The following is an 18,882-nucleotide window of genomic DNA, read 5'->3' as shown; positions in this document are numbered from 1 at the left end:
CTCTCTGCAATAATGGAACTCTGCCACATGCTCCATATGTCCCATAGCCAGATTGGCAGCCTCTGCGAGTGAATCAGAGCCCTTCAACTAGTAGGATAGAAACTTCCTCTGCAGTGCTTTAGTGAACTGATGGTGTGGCCACATGCTGAAGGGGACCTTCAAGTACTTCATGAACCAAGATCACGACATAAGAGACATCTGTCCAGAATCCCATGGCTGTGAAGAGGCGTGTTTAATAGAGTTCTGTGATTTCCCATGCACAACCTGGTGAACTGCATTGGAATTGTAGGGTAGCCACCAGTTCAATGAGTCATACACTCTCCAGTAGAATTGTTACAGCTTGAGCTACCTTGTAAGGAATAACACAGATGATTGTCTTGTAGATCCCAGTGGCAGAGGATGTCTTGTTATAATTACTTTTTATTACCAGTGTCCGAAGTGAATGTGAAACAAAAAGATGCCTTGCTGACTCTGGTCCATTAGCATGTTGCCACAGTTCTTCTTCAGTGCCTCTTGCTGGAAGAGCTAAGAGGTGCATGAGGATATACACATACTCCCACGCCAGGCACACATCAGCCAGCCATTGGTTCAATAGCACGGTATCCCAGCTGATGGTTTGGCTAGTCTTGTTCAAATGACATAGAGTACCAAGATCCAGAAGTGAATGCAATAGTAATGAAGATGCAGCCCTGCACCTGAATCCCCCAAATCATTGGAGTCAAGGGACAATGAAAAAGTCCATAGCCCCATGTGAGCTCATCATGCTTATCATCAGGTAGCTGCAAGCTGGAGTCGGGGAGGGAGATGTTGAACAGAACCTTGGAATGGATGTGGGCAAGACAGTCTCTAAGGGTTGACTGGATCACAGAGCGGTACTGGTCAATATCAACTGTGTAGTTAAGAAGCCTGGTTGATTGAATACTGTCCCATTCAAACCATGTGACGATCCCTTTGGTTGGAGTTTTGCGGACAATCCAGCTCAAAGATTTGACCCACTTGCACACAAAGCCAAAAGGAGTGTTCTTCATTTCAGTTCCTCATTCATCAATAATCTTGTCACAATATCTGGTAGGTTATGTTAGTTCCATTTTACTTGTGAGAAAGAAGAATATACTCTTTGAATTCTTTTCCTGGACTGTCCAACCCCCGCCTTAAAATACCTGAGTAGCACCCCTCAGGCTGATTGGACTCAATGGTACGGTCAGACTTGGAAGTGATTGCCATGGTATAGGCGACAAACTGCCTTAATAAAAAGTTGAGGATGAAGAGCCTGATATTGAACTACGTGTGGACTGTGGTGTATGTTATGTGCTCTGGATTTATGAATCCCCCTTTGGGATGGATGGTGTGCAGGCACACAAATGCTGCCACAGGGTTGATGTACCGGTCTTAAAACATATCTAAGGTGTTCGACAGCATATACAGTGTTTCTAACACATCATTTAGAGTGCTGAAAAGGTTGGCATTTTCAGTCTTCCATGACACAAGCTGATCTTGGAGAATGGCGAATGCCTTCAGCTGGGAGCCAGTTAGGGAAACATGGTACTGGCCATCACTGTGTGAGACAGGCTTCCCGCCAGTAGGCTGGGGTCCAAAAGGGAGGGTAGTGTATGCTTTCTGAAATATGCATCTCATCATGAAGCAGATAAGTCGCACTTCTTCACCAGTGTAAGCCATGTGGGTGTGCTGAAGCATAGGGGCATTGAATAGTTCTAGAATTGATTTTGTCCTACTATAGTAGTAGAATGGCTTGGTATCAGCATCAATTAAAATATAGGATTGTGGGACTCACCTTTGGTGCTTAACCAGCAGCTTCTAGTTGACTAAATTTGCTGATGCAACTTCATCACACAGTATCTCAATATGATAAACAACCGCCTTCTGGAGCTTTTTTAGGTGTTTTTCTCCTTTAGCAGGAAGTGCTACAAGGTCATGTAGCACTGATGCTTGATAGGGTGAGATATGGTCCAGCGCACCAATGTGCTCGAAAAACGGCAACACTGCCTTTTTGAACGATTTTGAGGTATGCACGCCCATCGGTATAAATCGTTGAAGTTGCGTTGCTAAGATAGATTTCCCGCTCATCTTCTGAAGGTTCTGGCTGGCCTTGCCATCCTCCTCTCTGACAGGAAAATCAAGATGCCTGGTAGGATCATAGTCAAATGCTTGAATTTTGATGCTGACACATTGATCTGCAACGTGGGCAATAGGGAGTGTGGCATTGCCATAGGTTGGCCAATGGTGCCCGAAGTGAGTGGTGGTACCGTCATAGAGCCAGGCATATTCACATAGTTTGTATTTTTACTGTCCACTGTGTCCCTAATATGTTTTATAGGCCCATGCTGATTGGCTAATGGTTGAATTGTACAGAGTTTGGCTTGTGTGAGTATAACATTGGGAAAGACACTTAATATATTGGCATAAACATTCTGAATTGCCAGTTTAAATTTGCTAGTGCCAGAATGTTGAAAAACTGCCATGGCATGCTGCTCACAAGCAGCTGGCACATTGCCAATTGTGTAGCAATGGCTGGACAGCTGAGTGAGTGGTATTCCATATCCGCAATGTTTTCCGTCATGCAAATGCTGGCAGACGATGAGGTCATAGTCCTCAAGGTAAGTGCATCCGATCTTTTGAAGAACCTCGTGGTGGTTCAAATTATTGGCAGCCGAAGTTGCATGTGGGTCAAACTGCGGCCCAAAGCTCTCAACGACTCCCACCCCACTAGTAGAAACAGATATCAGCTGGCAGAAGCAAGCGCAGGACATTAATAAGTGGCTTACCCCTCAGGGGGGAAGACTCAGTGATTTGCTGTCCTTCCTGGTATCCGGGAAATGTCAATACCAAATTGGAGGAGCCTCTGCACTTCATCATCTGGATTGCTCCAGTTGGAAGGTGGAGGGACTCAGATGGAGGGTATGTGTTTCTTAATGTGTTTAGGTTGTTGTGGGGGGGCAGAGTATGTAGTTTAGCCTTGGGAGGGTGAATCTCAGCCTTAGCCACTGCCGTTGATGACCTGGTAGACCGGGTAGATGGGACATGAATTGGTTTCTCTTTCTGACCAGAAGGAAGGATCTCAGCTGTAGCACTCGCTACCACTGGCTGTGTGGATGTGACATGAAATGTCTCTTTCTGACCAGAAGGAAGGATCTCAGTCATAGAGGTCTCTGCCGATGGCTGGGCAGATAGGACTGGTCGAGATTGGCCGTCTGAGTCTTCGCCTAATGAAACATCAGCAAGCTGTTCTGTGAAGTCCTCTCTCTCTGAGTCTTCCCCAGCAGCTCCATCACCAATGACTAAACTGTGCATATCTGTGACGATGTCCTCAATATCAAAGTCAATATCTTGAGCTTCTAAATCTACAAACCATCAGTACTGTCAAAGCTGCTGTGCAAAAATAACTGAGTACCATTCAAGATCAACTCTACATCTTGTCCAATCTTGCCTGTAGCATTGGGGAGCTCCATCTCCTCATCTCCATCTTCATCATCACTGTCTGCTCCAGTATCTTCACCGTCGTCCTCCTCAATACTGCTGAAGTAACCAACCGATGGTACCATGGAGGCTACTGGAGCAGAAAAAACACGTCACATTTTCTATCTAACTGAATGAGATTTCAGATCCAGTTACCTGAGGTAGTGCCAGTCATAGATGCCATTAACACTCCGGTGAGTCAGTTAATGGTACATTTTTCAAAGGCATTACATTCATTGCCAATGCTACACACAATGAAGTCAGTCAACCACTATTGTAGATTCCAACCAGCATAAACAGTTGCATACATATAGACAACTAAATTTCCTTCATAGATTCCAGCCATAATTGAACATATCTTAAACCCAGAATCGGCCACCATCTGAGTATGACACGTCCGCAGCATTGATATTCCAAAATGAAACGCTCTGCAAGGTTCCAATATAAGTATATTGCGCAAGTAGTAAAGGGAGGTTGGCTTACAGTCCTAAAGCTTGCTCCATTGCCTTGCTAGCTTGATCTGATGCTATTTTATGAAGGGTTGTCTGAAACTTTGGATAATAGTATCAGATTGCTTCAGTGGTGTAATTGTGGCTGTGTTCACATGCACATCAAATCATAATGACATTTGAACATTGTTGACCACAAATGAGGCAAAAGATCAGTAAATGTTGTTTGCTCTTCGCTACTACTGTAGATAAGAAATGAATATGATCAATACTTGTCCATCCGCAGATGACAGCCCAATTAAGAAAGTCAGCATCACACTCAATGCTGTGATGGCACTCTGAGCATGGTGTTGACTGATAGCAATGTCAATAAAAATGTGCCAGATTGTGTGAGAACCATCAAGCCAGTCAGCACCGCTCAAATCAAACAAATGGAATCTCTACAGGTCATTGTCATGGGTGTGCCAGCAGGATTGAAAGCGAGATGCTGAATGGTATCTTTGTGTCTGGTGAGAACAGAGCGTGTATGATCAGTGTCAGCAAAATCCCAAAGCTTGACTGTGTATTCGCTGGACGCACTGATGAGGATGTTGGATGTGGTGAGGTGGAAGAGAACTTGGCCAATCTTATGTGGTGATGCATTGATGTGGGCGACAGGGTCAAAGTTTACCGGTACCCAATGATCCTGGCCCCAGTCTTCAAAAGCGGAAGACTCGACCTTCCAGATCATGACCTTGCTGTCTTCACCACCCAAGGCAATGATGAAGTCATTATGTGGGGACCAATCGGTGTCGAGGATGGGGGCTGTGTGACTGCATGCGAGGGGAATGACCTCAGGAAGTTTGTATGGAAAGTTTGGGATAGCTGCAAAAGTGGAGGGAAGGGGAAGTATGGTAAATGGGCCACCCCCAAATGCATTCCAGTTAACGCTGATGTAATGCTGGGGGTATATCAGTGAAGGATGGACGCGAAGAGGGAAAGTGATTACCCCAGAGGCAGAGACGAGATTTGTGTCCCATGTGCTACCGGAGACCTTCATGTTGTAGTATCCATGTTCTTTCTTGGATGTCTGTCTGAAGACATGGCTGTGGGAGATGCAATCAGACTTTCGGTGTGCTGTAATCTTGGGCATGTCACTGCTCACTGATACTTAGATGGACAAACAAATTGAGACATCCTCCGCAATTATCTGCAAATGACACACACTTGACAAACAAACAGAACAGAGCGAAACTGTATCCTGTTCTGTTGTAGCGCAGCAACTTGTGTCCCTTGGTTCTTGCCAATTAATGTGTTTCGCCCAGATGCTAACAACATAGAGATAGAACAGCTCCAGCTCTTGATGAGCAACATGTGTTGAACATCTTCTCCATAATAGTGAGGAGCCAGACGCAAGGGTGGATGCACAATTAGCTGTGGTTGCACTAATATTGAGATGCTGTACGGTTGCCTGAAATTGAATACTCACAGATAACAGCGAGCTGAGGGTGCTTGTTAGAGACAATCAACCAGAAACGAGTCCACCATGTATGTTTATCGATGATGATAGGATGTGACTGTGCGGTTGGTGCATTTGTGGTAGCATGAGGTGGTGTGGATGTAGAAGATTTTGTCTGAGCATGCTGCAGCTGGGCTTGTCTAGGTCATGGAGCAACATATAATGCCTATAGAGATATTATTGACCCACAGCGAGTGTAAGACGCGTAAGACAGACAGACCCCTTTGTCCTTTACTGCAGCAAATCCTATGAAACTATGGCCATGATGAGAAATAGAATTGTGCCTTGCAAGTTGTTGGAGTTGCAGTGTCTCCTCATTGTTGGGATGATGCCTCACAGAGGACTAAATGTTTTAAGGTCAGAATAGGAAGTGAAATGAAAGAATGGCGACGAACACTATCTGGAATGTCATACCCTTGCAAGGGTGGGCGGGTATCCTCAAGCTGAGCTGAACCTTGCGTATGAACCGCCTAGAATATTCAGCAACTATATCAGTCACAATCATAAGCTCAGATGATAAGCTTGCATTGGGAACGGTGTAGCACTTGGATTGGCGTTGGGCTCATATCCTGCCAATCTCATAGGTATCCCACATACATATGCCTCAACACTCCATTTACCTTCCAAGAGTTCCGTGCCTTCATCCGAGTTGTCCAAAGGTCGCCCGTCCATTTCTGAGGCCTGTATACAGTTCTGATCCTCCGTACCATGTCCCATCCGTGTCCATTTGACTTCGCTGGTGCGTTTTTCACTTGTTTATGTGTTATTGATTATGTCTTAGGGGCACATATGTTGTCGGCCCGTCGAAAACCATTGGTTATATGTATAGCAGCACACCTCACATGTTATTACATGCAGATCTCTGTAGCGGCTCGCCTCGAGTCTTATTACATTTCGGATGGCTTATCTCGCTACTGTTTTTGCCTATGCAGTTTCTGGACATTCACGCTGAAGGATATAATCTGCCTTGCTAGCTACTCACACTTCACTTCACTTTCCCTGCTATGAGTCATAGTTAGTAGAGTCACTTTCGGATAGTCGTACTTCACGCAATCGATCTTTTGTTCATTCGGAACGATTGTTTGGCCTGGCCACTGCCATTTCGCATCTCACTGTCTCTAAGTTCTTTCGATAGACTTTGCCTAGTCATACTTTGCAAGTCTTATACTTCGACACACCCGCCGTACTTCTCTCAGAACCTTTGCTGTTCACCGGAAGCTCTTTGGACGCTTCACACAACCTCAGATCTTCGTTTCTCAACATCAGACCACCTTTGGACCTCATCAGATGAGTACTTCGGTACTTCGGACACATCCTCGGAACACCGAGTGCACTTTTGGTAGCTTTCCCTTCTCTCACCTTCGATCTTAATAAGATATCCCTTGCATTATATCAAGGAGCATTTCTATAGGCAGTCTCTTTGGGATGAACATCTCACTCACACTCTGAGTCTTAAGGTAACACTTTTGTAGTGCCCACATAGAATCAACTCTTTACAATGGGCAATAGGTTTTCAAGGAGGTTAGCCGTAATATCCCATGCATGACCCTCCTTGTCCGCATTCTGGAACATGTTGTGAGAGGGCGCATAGGACTCAGTACCGTAGTTGGAGCACATATTACAGTGACCTATCTCCATATAATACGAGGGAATGGACGTGCATAATATCCCGTATGATATGGGCCAGCGGACCATGGGCCCATGATAAAAATATCCTCGACTATGACAGATGGGCCGGGAGGCAAATTATTCCCGATGGAGGCGGGTGGGCCCATGCAGGGAATATATAGAGTAGATGAGTGGGCCGATGTACATGAATATTAGGTAGACGGGTGGGCTGAGGTAGTTGGATATTATGCAGATGGGTGTATTAAGGTAGATGTGTATGAGATAGATGGGTAGGTACTTGTTATCACATTCACGGGTGGGCCCAGACACATATTAAATTAGACGGGTGGGCCGAGGGTATTATAAAATATTGTATTAGATGGGTGGGCCCCAGACACATATTAATTAGACGGGTGGGCTGAGGGTGTTGTATGGGATGTTGTATTAGACGGGTGGGCCGAGGGTGGTATAAAATATAGATGGGTGGGCCCATGTGTATCATAATTGTAGACATGATGGAGCTGAGGTAGTTGTACATCAACCAAATCAGAGGAGGTAATAAATCAAAGTTACCAAGTTCCCGGAGCAGCAGGTGATCTCCTGACATGGCCTTTGATGGTGCACAGGTTGTCTTGCAAAATTTGGAATCCGGGGTGCGAAGCTTGTGTTGCCCTACGAGAAGCCAAGTTCTGATTATCAACCTTTGGGTCAACCGTACTCAGAGGAGGTAATAAATCAAAGTTCCCGAGTTCCTGGAGCAGCAGGTGATCTCCTGACATGGCCTTTGATGGTGCACAGGTTGTCTTGCAGAATTTGGAATCCAGGGTGCGAAGCTTGTGTTGCCCTATGAGATGCCAAGTTCCAACCACCCAAATTTGGGTCAACCGTACCGACTTCCGAGTTCCGGGACCCGGGAGTTGACAAATGAATATCTGATAACCAGCACACTTCCAATCAGGTAGTATTTCATTGAGCAATGGATCATCCAAGGGGTCCCTTATCGGACTTGGTAGTCAATATAGGCAAATGATAATGAAAACATGAAAGTTGTTATTATGCTATTTTTCAAACCCGAGACCCTGAAACCCATTGTTCAACATGTCCATTTTTCACTCACTGCACAAATCACCGAGTTTCGAGTGCTGAAACCCAAAACTTGAAACCCAGTGTGCAACACATCGATTGTTCATTTACATTACACAGATCATTGAGTTCCGAGTGCTGAGTGCTGAAACCCGAAGCCCAAAACCCGAAAATATGTATGGAACATGTCCATTTCTTACTCATTGCACATATCACCGAGTTTCGAGTGCCAAAGCATGAAACTTGAAACCCAGTGTGCATCATGTCCATTGTTCAATTATATTACACAAGTCATTGAGTTTCGAGTTCCGAGAGCCAAAATCCGAACCCCGAAAATATGTGCGCAACATGTCCATTTTTCACTCACTGCACAAATCACCGAGTTTCGAGTGCCAAAGCATGAAACTTGAAACCCAGTGTGCAACATGTTGATTTTTCATTGATATCACACAAATAACCAAGTGCCAAGTGCCAAAACCCGAAGCCCGAGACCCGAAAATATGTATGCAACATGTCCATTTTTCACTTGTTGCACAAATCACCAAGTTTTGAGTGCCAAAACCTGAAACTCGAAACCCGGCATGCAACATGTTGATTTTTCATTTATATTACACAGATCATCGAGTTCCGAGTGCCGAGGGCCGAAACCCGAGACCCGAAAATATGTATGCAACATGTCCATTTTTCACTCATTGCACAAATCACCGAGTTTTGAGTGCCGAAACCTGAAACTCAAAACCCGGCGTGCAACATGTTCATTTTTCATTTACATTACACAGATCATCGAGTTCCGAGTGCCGAGGGCCAAGACCCGAACCCTGAACCCCGAAAATATGTGCGCAACATGTCCATTTTTCACTTGTTGCACAAATCACCGAGTTTTGAGTGCCAAAACCTGAAACTCGAAACCCGGCGTGCAACATGTCCATTTTTCATTTATATTACACAAATCATCGAGTTCCGAGTGCCAAGGGCCGAGACCCAAAGCCCGAGACCCGAAAATATGTATGCAACATGTCCATTTTTCACTTGTTGCACAAATCACCGAGTTTCAAGTGCCGAAACCTGAAACTCAAAACTGGGTGTGCAACATGTCCATTGTTCAATTATATTACACAAGTCATCGAGTTCTGAGGGCCGAAACCCGAACCCCGAAAATATGTGCACAACATGTCCATTTTTCACTCATTGCACAAATCACCAAGTTTCGAGTGCCAAAACCTGAAACTCAATCCCCAGTGTGCAACATGTCCATTTTTCATTTACATTACACGGATCATCGAGTTCCGAGTGCCGAGGGCTGAGACCCGAAGCCCGAAACCCAAAATCATGTACACAACATGTCCATTTTTCACTTGTTGCACAAATCACCAAGTGTCGAGTGTCGAAACCTGAAACCCAGTACTTGTTACGCTGACCGTCGGTTGGCGTGTGCAAACTAGGATAGGTCTTCTCAGCGACGACTCGAGTGAGTCTACTGAAGCTAAGGGTGGTTCTCAGCTTGACGGAACGTCAAGGGTTCCTCCAGTGATCTCGGTAAGACAGCGCTCGTCGAGATACAGGGCTAGCGGATATGGCTAAGAAGCGGGGAGCAACTTAGAAGTGCGGTCTTTAGGCAGCTGAGCTGGGGGCTTAGCTGAACAAGTTCTGGGATGAACCTAGTAGATTAAAGTAAAGTCTAAGTACAATAATCTGTCTACTTATAGGGTCTAACTATAAGTGTTTAAGCTCAGTCTGTAATCTATAGTATATCTAGGATCTATGATAACAAGACATGAGGTTCATGAGGCTTAACCTCTGATCAAGCATGCAGCGCCAAGTGCGACTGCGCATAGGTACCATGAGGCGCCAAGGGCGCTCCGGATCTTCATGAAGCGACATGTGGTATACATGCGCTGATCTAGGGTGACCATGAGGCATACAGCCTCCATGGATCAGGTACAAGGCCGTCTAGGCCAGGGGCGGTGTCACAGCGGTCCAGGCTGCTGTTCTTCTAAGTGCGGATGGCGTACTGCCGCATTCATGGTCTAGTAGAGCAGGGACTGGTGTAGGTGGAGTGGGGACTCCTGTAGGTGTTACGGATGCCTGTAACAGTACTTCACATGGACACGAATTGTATTTGTATGTATTATCCATTGGTGTAGGGTTCAAATAACTTGGTAATTGTATTTGTCAGTACTCGGTACTTGGTACTCGGTGATCAGTGGTCAGTGGTCGGTACTCGAGACTCGGTAGTCAATATAGGCAAATGATAATGAAAAATGACAGTTGTAGTCCATGTCAAGGTGAGTGTCTTGGTAGTCTTTCCTTGTCATTCAGCAAAACATCAGCAATAATGAAAAAATAAAAGTTGTTATTATGCTTAACTTCCTTACCGAAGGTTGTAGTCCAAGTCCAGGTGAGTGTAGTGGTAGTCTTTTCTTGTCAATTGGTTATCTTGTTACTCATTATGCAGTACTCAGTACATGGTAATTGGTACTCAGTATTTGGTTTTGGTACTCGGTACCCGGGAATCAGTAGTCAGCTTAATGAAGGTTGTAGTCCGAGTCTAGGTGAGTTTATTTGTAGTCTTTTCTCATCCATTGGTTACCATGTGACCGAGATATAAGCTAAAGAAATCCGAAACATCAATAATGACAAATGAAATACATATATACAGTCAGTGAGTGTAAAGATAAAAGAATGAATATTAATAGCGAGACTTGCACATTATGTCGAGATATCCAACATAACAAGCCTGTGATGTGATGAGAGACCTGGAATAACACCCATATACATCCATTATAATAGCTTAAAAGCCTAGAAAGATTCATGAAGGATTGATGTAATGATAGGCAAAATGACATATGTGTGGAGAGTGACAATAGACATCTTTTATACAAAGTCACATTTATATATGATTCAGGCCAAAAATATCATTACAAATATGTAGGATAGATTGTAAACTACCCAAGGAGCCCATACTGCCTACTGCCCTGAGGGTAGGGGGTGAGTAGAAGGGATATAGTGAAAATATGAGTTGACCCAGCATTAAAGTCCTACCACTGCTCAACTAACCATTTTCGATGCTTTGGGTCTTTGAAGTTTCCCACACTCAATTTCTTACCCATTTCACTTCCTCAGTACTCAATTCTTGGTTGATTTGTCTGTAAATTTATGTCTATGATACTTAAGATATTTGAAATGTACCCCAGGTTTCTGATTACGAAGATTCAATGTTTTGAAGGCATGGGCCCCTTATCAGGCAAAATGGCAAGTATACACACTAGCTCACAAACTCCAGCCAACCAAGACCCAAGTTCCAAACCTGACTACTGAATACCAAGTATCAGTACTCGGGACTATTGGCTGGAGTACCCAACTATTGATTCCCAGGTACCGAGAATTAGAACCAAGTACCGAGTACCTGACTACTGATTCTCGGGTACCAAGTATCAGAACCAAGTACCGAGTACCCGACTACTGATTCTCGGGTATCGAATATCAGAACCAAATACTGAGTACTGATTCCCTTGTACCGAGTACCGAGTAACGAGATAACCAATTGACAAGAAAAAACTACCAATACACTCACCTTGGCTCGGACTACAACTTTTGTTCAGGAACTTAAACATAATAATAACTTTCATTTTTCATTATCGCCAATGTTTCAGATTTCTTTAGCTTATATCTCGGTTAAATGATAACTGATGGACAAGAAAAGACTACCAATACACTCCCCTAGACTCGGACTACAACCTTCGGTAAGGAAGTTAAGCGTAATAACAACTTTCATTTTTCATTATCATTTGCCTATATTGACTACCAACCACCAACTACCAACTACCAACCACCAACTACCAACTACCAACTATCAACTACCAACTACCGAGCACTGACAAATACAATTCCCAAGTTATTTCAACCCTACACCAATGGATAATACATACAAAGACAGAATTCATGTCCATTTGAAGTACCACGTTTCGGGTTTCAGCACTCGACACTTGGTGATTTGTGCAATGAGTAGATGGGCATGTGGCATACATGTTTTCAGGCTTCGGGTTTCAGTATTCGGCCCTTGGCACTCAATGATCTGTGTAATGTAAATGAACAATGAACATGTTGCACACCGGGTTTTGAGTTTCGGGTTTCAGCACTTGAAACTCGGTGATTTGTGCAACAAGTGAAAAATGGAAATGTTGCATACATATTTTCGGGTCTCGGGCTTCGGGTCTCGGCCCTCGGCACTCGGAACTCAATGGATTGTGTAATGTACATAAAAATGGACATGTTGCACACTGGGTTTCAAGTTTCATGCTTTGGCACTCGAAACTCGGTGATTTGTGCAGTAAGTGAAAAATGACATGTTGTGTACATATTTTCGGGTCTCAGGCTTCGGGTTTTGGCCCTCGGCACTCGGAACTTGATGATCTGTGTAATGTAAATGAACAATGAACATGTTGCACACCAGGTTTTGAGTTTTGGGTTTCGGCACTTGAAACTCAGTGATTTGTGCAACAAGTGAAAAATGGAAATGTTATATACATATTTTCGGGTCTCGGGCTTTGAGTCTCGGCACTCAGCACTCGGAACTCGATGATTTGTGTGATATAAATGAAAAATCAACATGTTGCACACTGGGTTTCAAGTTTCACACTTTGGCAGAACTCGAAGCTGTTGTGATTTAGATATCACCCGAAACCCGAACACCTGAATGTCAAATTTTCAGTGCCAAACCCCGAGTGCCGGGTGCCGGGTGCCGGGTGCCGGGTGCCGGGTGCCGAGTCCCAAAACCCGGAACTCAGGATTTGACATTTGAGATGAACAAAATTTTTCAGACATGTTTGAATTAACCTACGTATATCTATAAACATTTCACTAACCCCCGAACCCTGAAAGATATTTTTGTTGTCCTACATACCAAGTTCTGAGTTCCGAGACCCCCAAAACCCAGCAGTCCACAATTTCAGGGTTTGGGGGTTGGTAAAATGTGTATGGATATATGAAAGGTTGATTCAAACATTTTTGAAAGATGTCTCATATCAAATGTCAAGTCCCGAGTTTTGATTTCCGGGTTTTGTGACTCTGGGTTTCAGGACTCTGGGCTTCGGGACTCAGCACTCCCGAAACCTGGAAATCGAAACTTGGGACTTGACATTTGATATGAGACATCTTTTAAAAATGTTTAAATCAACCCTTCATATATCCATACACATTTTACCAACCCCCGAACCCCGAAATTGTGGACTGCCAGGTTTCGGGGTTCGGGGGTCCCGGAACTCGGAACTCAGTATGTGAGACAACAAAAATATATTTCAAAAATGGGTAAGTCAATGTGTTTGTCAATCAACTTGGTTGTAAATTGATCTCCCCAAATTTCCCAAGTCCTGAGTGCCCACCCCCGAGACCCGGCAGTCCACAATTTTGGGGTTCGGGGCTTGGTAAATCTCGGTTTGGGGTTTTCCACTTCAGTCCTCAATTATTGGTCAATGCCACACATGGTCGATTCATGTTTTCGTGCTTAGGGGTTTAGATTTGGTGGTTGATGGTAGGTATATGCACTCATAGTGTACATGTTTGATTCGCTGGTGGCTACATCAGCTGTATGTCTTGATGAAACATATCTAGGCTCACCCATATATGTACCCATCTATGTACAATTCCCCCACGTCAGCCCACCCATCTATGTATTATCCCCCACGTCAGCCCACCCGTCTATGTAATACATCCTATGTTGGCCCACCCATCTATATAATACATCCTACATTGGCCCACCCATCTATATAATTATACCCCACCTCGGCCCACCTGTCTATGTAATAAATATTTAATCGCACCCTCGGCCCACCTGTATATGTAATACACCCCACGTCAGCCCACCCATCTATGTAATATTCCCCTACCTCGGCCCACCCATATATGTAATACACCCCCATCGGCCCGCCCGTCTATATAACAATATTTGCCTTACATCTCTCTTCAGCCCAGCTGTCTATAATATCCTACTCTACATATTACCCAGATGGGCCCACCCATCTCCATGAATGATCATATTCCCCCGGCCCATCGGTCAACATCAAGGATATATATATCATTGGCATATATGGGCCCACCTGTCTCCATCGGAAATAATATGTTTCCCAGCACATCTGTCATCATTGAGAATATACACAACATGGGCCCATAATCCGCTGGCCCGTCTCATACTGGATATTATGTAGGCCGGTGTAGAGACTCATGCCTCTCATTGTGCAATATGGCAGTTTTCACTGGGGAGTACATGGCACGAACTTGTAGCATCACTCTGTGTGCTACCTGCAGCTATCTCTATATGAGGCGCAGCTTTCCCGCGCAACGCGCGCCATGCGCGCGTACCTTTCCCACGCTTCACGATGTATATGCGCGCGCGCTTTCCCGCGCTGTAGCGCCCTATAGCGCCAGCCATCCGGAAGCATCCATCCACTGTCCACCAAGTTCCCTAGTGCGTATATTTCCATTTCTCACATTTGCATATTGTTCCATCTTTATTTTTATCATGGACCCTTACTTACATATATCTTTACATACCTTACTCGGTAGCGCTTCGGCTCCGCATGACAGCGCTTAGGCGCCATACTTAAGCGCCAGCAGTACATACTTACTCACCCACCGGGACTCACTTACTCTCCCACCAGAACGACAGAGGACTTACTGGTTACTACCCACTATTCACCTAGCAGAACATAGTAGAAATCTATTTGTTTACACCTCGCATCTCTCTTCTCTTGTCTTACATCATATCATCACTTAAGCAAACTCACTCTTACTCTCTCTCGTATCTGTATACACGCGCACGCTTTCCCACGCTTCGCGCCATACACGCGCGCATTCCCGCGCCTTGCGCGCACCTGCGCTTTCTCGCGCTTCGCATTGGCCAACCAGTAGCGCTTTCAGCGCATACCTCTAGATCCTTGCTGTTACAAGTAACATCGGTCACGTGGCCCCCCTATCATTTTCCCCTCATCCTCGCCCTCACCATCTACCGGCTCGTCCTCCTTTACCGACTTTCCATTGACCGGATCCTCGGGACCGTTCCCGTCCCTCGCATCATCCGCCTCTATGCACGTGCACGCACGTTCCTCTCTTGATTCAACCACCAATGTGGTCCCGCACCTCTGACTCGGTCTGACTCGTGCCACCAATGTGGCTTTCCTCTTTCTGTTTCCCCTGACTGCGGATTCCCGCACGTTGTATTCTTACCGTTGGTCCGTTCCAACGTTTCTCGGTCTCATTCCACATTCGACCATCCACCACTAATCCGGCTCTGATACCAGCGCACCTATACCATTCTCGCTTCCCCTTTACCCTTACCTACCGTGCGGTAGCCTTGCCCTTAACCCTCTCCACTTAGTATAAGTAGTCGGTCACACTGTACTAGATTCTCTAACTTGAATCTACTCAATCTTCCCTGGAACATACTTCCCTCTGAAGCCCCCTCAGCTTCAGTCTCTAGTATCTTTTCTTAGTCGCTCATCGCGACTAAGTCTACCTCGATCGACCTCATCGTTCGGACAAGACTGTCCTTACTTTGAGTGACTTCTCACGACATCCGTCTATGAAGTCACGTGACACGCGCGTACTGTGATCGCTGCCGACAGTCGCCAGTCTCACTTGCCATACCGGACCCTTCCGGTTACGTCACGAACGTTAGCGGACGACGCCCCTCTTAGGGCTCCGCCTAACAGATCTATTTGAGTGTGTAACACTTGCTGCACTCGCTTCCCCTTTAGGGTCGAATGCACTTGTCGTCTCAAGTATAGCAGACTAGGCAACACGCGACCTTACAACATTTATAGATACAGTCAGGAGCATTGTTTGTGCCTCACTGTATCGTTGAACCTTCACCGGGTGGCCCATACAATATGGAATTTGTCACTGAAGGGGCTCATTGGAGTTTGAATCACCAGAAGACACAGAACCTGACGATACTTCAATCCTGTCCATCATTCTTCTTCTTTACTTACTCATTCTTAGACATAATCGTCCTCAATACTGATTCTGTGTGTAGCGACAAGAATGAGGGATCTGTCATTCTTTCACTGATATCCCAGCTCAGGTGCATCCCAATTACTTGTGAGGTGGCTGCAGTTGTCAAAGTTGTTGTCACTGCAGAGAGACTTGCACTCGTCATACTCATCATCGTACAGATCAGCCCACTGGAAGGGAGATGCATCAGAGACAAGAGGAAGAGCAGGGTTCAAGAAAGCATTGATGAATGGTGACTCCTCACCATTATTGGCACCATGTGAAGGGTAAGGAGCATAGAGGTCACCAAAGCCATGGACATCAAGTCCAGCCTCGGCCTCAGCATCATGAACGTGGTTGTGCTTCTGTTCCTCAACATCCAATGCACGAATACGGTCCTCACGCAAGTGGAATGCTGTTTGTGATAGGAAGGCCTACAAAGATGTTTAACACACATTTGAGCTGTGTATTGAATCCACTTGCCTTGTATTGCCCAAGGACAACATCACGCTCCTTCAATGGCAGCGTAGTCCGCGTCTGCTCAACACACTCCCTCAGAGTTCCATCTGAAATGCCCAAAGCCGAGATCAGATCCCTGTACCTCTGAAAAAACTCCTCTGGAGTCATCCCCACCTCAAACATATTCACATTGTGCTTCGCAATCTCTGTCATGCCCAGACTGCGCACCTGGCCCTTGACAGAATGACCCTCAAGCTGGTTGGGCAGCTGCCAGTCATTCGGATTAATCCAGAAAACATACCAGTTCTGCGTGTCTCCTAGAGTCTCGAAGAGTGTGTCAAGTGCAGAATGGAACTTGCCTGCGATGCAGGGTGTGCCGCTTCTGGCAGACATGGTGACATCATTATCATCCTGCTCATCAATGCCGTTTTCCCGCAGTGTGGGGATGTGCTTGATGGTGCCTTACAGCAGGTGGAGGGGGCACACATTAGCTTGACAGGCTGCTGGGCAGCAATGATGGTGTCTTCATTTTTTGGGTGGGCTTGTGTCACAATAGCCTTGCCTGAGAAGAGGCCTTTAACGAATGGGTTCATTGACCTAGCACCCTCTGTGCCATCAGAAATGCCCGAAGCTGAGTCACGAAGAAGGGAGATGAAATCAGGGTTAAGAGTATCGAGATTACAGTCCAAGAAGCCCTCAGTGGAGTAGGTGACAGGTTGAAGTGATTGACAGGGAATGTGGAGAGACCAGAATGATTTTTGAACAATGAGTGGTTGCCCCAATGCTTGCCAAAGGCTTCCACCATCGAATGATCAGTCTTCTTATGCAAGCAGCAAGCCTGGTCATCCGTGATGTGGATAAGACCACCAGGCATGTATTCAGTAATATTCCCAGATCCAAGCGCACTGAAAAGTTCGCCTTTTGTGGCCTAAAGGTGATTACATCCAAAAGTTGACAAATTGACAAATTGACTGAACATGATACTTTTAGTCTTGCAAGCAAAGATTAGAAAGTTCCTCGACAAGTGCCTCGATCTTGGAGGAAGACTGCCAAGTCTCAATATCGAGTTGCCCAAAGATTTATGACCCATGAGCCAGGCCATCTCAATAGAGCCCTTAATCGTGAAGTCTCCTCATGCCTCCATTTCTCAATGAGTGCATGAACTATCCCAAGGGCCAACCTCAGTGAATCCGGTGAAGACAACAACCTTCTCCAGATCGATGATGCCGCTGAGTTTCTCGAGATCCTGCAGGATGAAGCAAATCTGAAGTTTACTCGTGGGACCACATTGACAGTTTGCAGAACCTGCTCACCCTCCGCTCCATTGATGACCTTGAAATCAAGAGCATTGGGTCCGTCTACGTGATATCAATCACTGAGCCACAACATAAAATTGCTACAATACTTACCTGATAACAACACTAGCCAAGCACAAATACTCGCCCCAACTCTTCGAGTTCCAGTGATTGAACAAAGTCTCTTACTCAGAAGAGAGACCATCACTGCCAAAGACCGTGATTAGCAGACAGGGAAAGAATGGCCTGGATTGGTCTGGTAATGAAGTGACGAGTCTTCTTGTTCTTGGCTGCACCAAGGATGCTCACCAACATGATGCGGTGGGCAAGCTCAGATTTGTCATCCAAACCATCAATTTCATGGTCATTCTCAGGCACTGCAGTGAAAAGAGGTATGCAGTCGAGAGCGAGACTAAGCGTGGCATAGATATAGTCAACAAGTGCTTTAATGTCCTGCTTCCAGTTGCTGCCCACCTTGCATTTGAGATGGAGAAGAGGGTCCTTGTCTGTGGACAGGAATTAGGAGGAAGAGTGACGACTGTGAATGCCTGTGCATGCTGGTTTGGGGCCCTGTCTGGAGGAAGAGTGATAAATGTGAGTGCCTGTGTGTGCTGGTTTGGGACCATTTCTGAGGGAACAGATGACTCCCTCATACAATACTTTGATGTGGTTCTTCTGGTCTTGGCTGATGCCGGGTTGGGACCTTACTACGGTCCACAGCTTCAAAATGACATCTTGCACCTTCTGGATGTTCGCGGTGGAAATAATATCTCCACTGACCATCTCCTCGACGCATGCTTCCAACTTGTGGACACTCTCCTGGATGACTTTGGAGTAGATGATGTCACCTTTCTCCATGACTTCGGTATGAGGAGCAGTTAGGAATGTCACTGGAACTTTGGAAACATGATTAAGGGTGATGGACATAAATCATTGTGTGCTTACCATCCACGTACACCAGAGGCTGATTGATCGATTGATGACTTCTTTCGCATTGTCGATGAGCTGTTGGCCAAACTGCTTTGCAAGA

At 45.5% G+C, this 18,882-nt stretch overlaps 4 protein-coding genes across 4 annotated transcripts; all 4 read right to left on the bottom strand.

The window, feature by feature from the left end:
• Positions 1 to 1,815: 1,815 nt before the first annotated feature.
• On the bottom strand, positions 1,816 to 3,560 carry F5147DRAFT_769899 (uncharacterized protein; the record flags this gene model as incomplete). The annotated part of the gene is made up of 5 exons (XM_041441089.1): positions 1,816 to 1,922; positions 1,977 to 2,122; positions 2,185 to 2,350; positions 2,784 to 3,359; positions 3,410 to 3,560. The coding sequence occupies 5 exons, from the start codon at positions 3,558 to 3,560 to the stop codon at positions 1,816 to 1,818; spliced, it is 1,146 nt and encodes a 381-aa protein (XP_041296538.1).
• Positions 3,561 to 4,359: 799 nt separating this feature from the next.
• F5147DRAFT_821859 (uncharacterized protein) lies at positions 4,360 to 4,962 on the bottom strand (the record flags this gene model as incomplete). Its single annotated transcript, XM_041443718.1, has 2 exons — positions 4,360 to 4,863; positions 4,912 to 4,962. Coding segments are annotated over 2 exons (555 nt in total), but the record flags the coding sequence as incomplete, so codon positions are not given.
• Positions 4,963 to 16,662: 11,700 nt separating this feature from the next.
• On the bottom strand, positions 16,663 to 16,914 carry F5147DRAFT_526505 (uncharacterized protein; the record flags this gene model as incomplete). Its single annotated transcript, XM_041430003.1, has 1 exon — positions 16,663 to 16,914. A coding segment is annotated over one exon (252 nt), but the record flags the coding sequence as incomplete, so codon positions are not given.
• Positions 16,915 to 17,704: 790 nt separating this feature from the next.
• Positions 17,705 to 18,779, bottom strand: F5147DRAFT_769896 (uncharacterized protein; the record flags this gene model as incomplete). Its single annotated transcript, XM_041441088.1, has 6 exons — positions 17,705 to 17,803; positions 17,863 to 17,915; positions 17,967 to 18,007; positions 18,061 to 18,264; positions 18,327 to 18,454; positions 18,513 to 18,779. 6 exons carry the CDS (start codon positions 18,777 to 18,779, stop codon positions 17,705 to 17,707), a joined length of 792 nt encoding a protein of 263 aa, XP_041296535.1.
• Between the last annotated feature and the right edge of the window lie 103 nt (positions 18,780 to 18,882).

The sequence above is a fragment of the Suillus discolor genome (genome assembly GCF_016758755.1).
Source record: "Suillus discolor strain FC423 chromosome Unknown F5147scaffold_9, whole genome shotgun sequence".
In the NCBI taxonomy this organism is placed as follows: domain Eukaryota; kingdom Fungi; phylum Basidiomycota; class Agaricomycetes; order Boletales; family Suillaceae; genus Suillus; species Suillus discolor.
The sequence above is the reverse complement of the archived record's forward strand: the minus strand, read 5'-3'. Positions and strand labels throughout refer to the sequence as shown.